This window comes from Triticum dicoccoides, chromosome 3B (genome assembly GCF_002162155.2).
Source record: "Triticum dicoccoides isolate Atlit2015 ecotype Zavitan chromosome 3B, WEW_v2.0, whole genome shotgun sequence".
NCBI lineage: Eukaryota > Viridiplantae > Streptophyta > Magnoliopsida > Poales > Poaceae > Triticum > Triticum dicoccoides.
The window spans coordinates 756,705,099-756,709,160 of record NC_041385.1 but is presented as its reverse complement, the minus strand read 5'-3'; the positions used below and the strand labels follow the sequence as shown (position 1 = coordinate 756,709,160).

Below are 4,062 nucleotides of genomic sequence, written 5' to 3'. Positions count from 1 at the left end.
CCTGGCGGTCAGAAGGGTGCCTACTACGCCATCCATCACATGCGGGCGATCGTACGGGACCATCATCAACTTCTGCTACCGAGTAGACTCAAAGATTGGGCCGCGAGCGTGTCGGCAATCCAGGACGCGGACATCAGACAAGAATTCTTTCGCATCCAGTCGGAGTTTGCGGAAATCATCCATCAAGATGTCCTTCGTACCTCGGGGCAGTTCTACCTCAGAAATCAACCGTCCAACAGTGACATCGACACAATGCTACAAATGCAGGCTGACAACGCCCGTTCTTTCATGACTCCCACGATAGACGGCGGCTTCATCCACGCTTCGGTCCCTTGAGTCGAGTCGAAAGCAGTGATGTTGTGTCTAGTTCTGAAACATCGATTGGCTCATGTTGTAATTAAACTTTAATGAACTTGTAGTATGTCTCTTTGGTTTCGAGAGTCGTTCAACTTAGATGGAATCGATGCTATTAATGTCTTGCTTTTCTCTTCCGATCGTTCTGTTGCATACTTATATATTGCTTATGTATTGTCTGTGAATTGGTACTAACATTTCGTTTGGCTAGTGCATAGCGATGCCGACGTATGTCGTGTACAAGGGTAAGGTTTCCGGAGTCTACGACGACTGGGAGGAGTGTCGGAGACAGGTTCACCGATTCAGCGGTAACAGTTACAAAGGGTACACCACTAGGGCCGATGCCGAATCTAGATACGCCCGCTATCTAGCGGGAGAGGGGAGGGAGCGTTGGAGGAACCGGATGAAGACGAGTTTCATCGTGATGATGCTCATCGTGATGACCGCAACTCTCTTTTATGTGATGGTAGTTTAGATGATCGATATCAACTTGTAATGTGAAGACAAACTCGCTACTCGCGGTCTCGAGACTTGTAATATAATGTTTTATCTTTGTTCGATCTTTTCAATTCGGAGACTAATATGATGAATTGTATTCGGAGACTAATATGATGAATTGTATTCAAAGACTAATCTTCTATTGTATTCGATGAATCTGTTGTTGATGTGTGCTGTCTATATTTTGTCAAATTATACATTTTGTAACCTGTGCAAAAAACAGAATATAAAAAATAAAAAAACCCTAATATTCATACTAATGGCGCATCACATGACAGTGCGCCATTAGTATGACAAAGCATACTAATGGCGCATCACTGAAGAGTGCGCCATTAGTATGCCGAGGTTACTAATGGCGCATCTTGCTGCCGTGCGCCATTAGTATGCCAGAGCACCTGGATATACATGGCCCCTGGGAGGCATACTAATGGCGCACTTCTGTATACACTAATGGCGCATCAGTGGTGCGCCATTAGTATCTGGGGGTGCGCCATTAGTAAAATATACTAATGGCGCACCGCTAATGCGCCATTAATGGCCAAATTAGGTGCGCCATTAGTAGGCCTTTTCCTAGTAGTGTCTTATTGATGGTGCAAAAATCTATTCTGATGCTTCTTTTAGGTGCTCAAAAGTTCCAGGTTTACCAAATGGTAGTGTTGCTATGGGCATTGGTGTCTTTCTCAAATTCGTTCAAGGCAACAAGAACGTTGATGTACAGGTCCAAGCCTCAGCCCCGACCACTACTTCGCCCATTCAAGCTGAAGCGCTCACTCTTCTTCTTGCAGCCAAAATTGTCCAACTATTGCAGGTGACACAACCAACTTTCCTGACGGACAACATTTCTTTGGCAAAGGCGGCTGCGACCATAAATGTTTCTGCTGACTCCACTCCATGGGCAATCAGAGCACAACTTGCAGATTTCTTTAGGATTACAGATGATCTCCATTCACAGGTGTTTCACATTTCGAGGAAGATAAATGGAGTTGCTCATAATGATACTCATCAGGTTCTTAGTAGTGCTACTGAACCTGTCTTCAGTTGCTTTGCTTCAGCTCATAAGACCATGCTTTGTCCTATAACTTCTATCTTATCTACCGTGTCTTTACAGGGCTTTGTACTTCATGCTGTACTCTGCTACTGAGCTGAATATATTGGCGCTTTAAGCGCCTTCTCTTATTCAAAAAAAAAGGAAATATTTAGAAACAAACAAAATTATTCCTGGAATATCCAGAAACCAACAAAATGCGTGCTGCTGGCAGTAGGCATGGTATAGCACCGGCAGCCTTTACCATTGCCTTGTGGAAACTAGCCGGCCAGGACTTGGGAGCACGTGGGCGGGGTTTGGACCGGAGCTCAGCTTCCCTCCTAATCCCTTGTGATAACTTCTACTTGCGGGGTCACTCTTACAATCAAAAGAGTAAAAGGTTGCGGTGTCCACCCAACATACATACTCATTATTTTACAAAAATACTCTTATATTATGAAACGGACGCAGTAAACTCTTACAGCACTAGTCTCACGCTGACGCACGGTGGTGTTGATTTCAACCTGCTAGTTCAGTGAGTAATCATCAAGCTCCCGTGCGAGCGTAATATGGTCCAACTTAATTATAACCAGTAGAAGGAGGGGCCTACGTGTGCGACGATGCGAGTAGCTTGGAGAAAGAGGAGATCGATACATCCAAAAGAAAAGGATGTTCCTCGATATGGTGATCTGGTGACATTACACCGAAATCGGTTTGGTTAATATAAATGAGAGAAACTATATAAATTAATTACTTCCGGACTATGGAAAGTAAAAGAAAAACAAGCCTCATCAAGTAAAGAAGCACAAGGGAAATCAAATTTGAACTCATAGAAGAGATTCATCACATTGATCGACCTATGCGGACGGGACACCCCCCGCAAATTATTCATCCACACAAATTTCATAAGATGACAAAGAAGATGAAATAAAATACTGCCAGCCATGCCTGGGCCATGCATGATCCGGCTAGATCCAACTCACGATGAACAAGAAGAGGCAGCAGCAACAAGCTTCATGGCTTCAATGGCGATTTTCGTTGGCGGGGGGCGTCCGAGGAGCATGGTAGTCGGCGCCGAACTCGTTGACGACCTCGCGCCTGTGGAAGTTGCGGTGGCAGCCACATGCCGCACAGAGGAGCATGGCAGCCTCGTCGACGCCCATTAACACCGTGAACTCTTGGCAGCCGTCGACGGCATACCGGCCGATTCCGATGGCATGGTTGCGCTGGCACTCCCTGTACCGCACATAGGCTGCCCCCGCGCCATTACCTTGCTCCCCGTTGACGGCGGGCTGGTCCTGCCGAGACCCCATGTTAGGCGCGAGACGAAAGTTTGAAGGGGAAAACAAGTGGTAATAGGAATAGCTTTGCTGCCACGCCTTGGATGGATGGATGGAAGGTGTCATGCTTATATAGGTGATAGTGACTACTTTGGTTACAAAAATCCACAGATTCCGTGCCACGTGTCTGGGGCTTGGGGCATTTGCGCCTTAGGCTAATTTGGCACGGGGTTATACTTTGTGAAGAAGCAAAACAAACTTTGTTTTGTCTGTTTAGTTTTTGCTTCCTATATGGACAGTACATAGGCTTGAACATGTGCAAGTGAACGGTTCTATATCTGGCTCATAATCATTTCACTAATTTACAAGGTAACTATGGAGTGATATCAACATGCCATTGGTTTCGTGCATGGTGCATTGAATCCTTTTGGTTGTATTGACGTGACACTATGTGCGGCTACAAACCCAAGGGAACACTTTTGGTGTATATTGATTTATACTAAACTCCATTACTTTACAAATACCCTGCTCTTTTAAATTGGTTAATATATATGTGCTCGCTTTTCTAATCGTTTGTTGCATTTTCTTTATACAGTAGAATAATGAGCCTCCATCCAACACAAAACCACCATAAGCACGTATTAGAGCAACTGAGTACCTCAATCAAGTCTTTTGCCTGTGTGGTAGTATTTATGGATGCATATGCGTGACACTGACTACATGAGCATTGCCAGCACATGGCTTTATAAACCTATGGTAAACCATGATTAAAAATGGGACGCTGGTTCCATGCCACGCGTTTGGGGCTTGGGCATATGTACTAATTTGGCCCGGGGTTATACTTCACGGAAAAGCAAAACAAACTTTGTTTTGTCTGCATAGCTTCCGTTACTTCATGGACGGTAG

The 4,062-nt window shown here is 45.0% G+C and overlaps 1 protein-coding gene across 1 annotated transcript; it reads right to left on the bottom strand.

Moving 5' to 3' along the window:
• Window positions 1-2,558: 2,558 nt before the first annotated feature.
• LOC119282055 (mini zinc finger protein 3-like) lies at window positions 2,559-3,245 on the bottom strand. Its single transcript, XM_037562411.1, has one exon. It carries the CDS (start codon window positions 3,187-3,189, stop codon window positions 2,899-2,901), a length of 291 nt encoding a protein of 96 aa, XP_037418308.1. The 5' UTR covers window positions 3,190-3,245; the 3' UTR covers window positions 2,559-2,898.
• Between the last annotated feature and the right edge of the window lie 817 nt (window positions 3,246-4,062).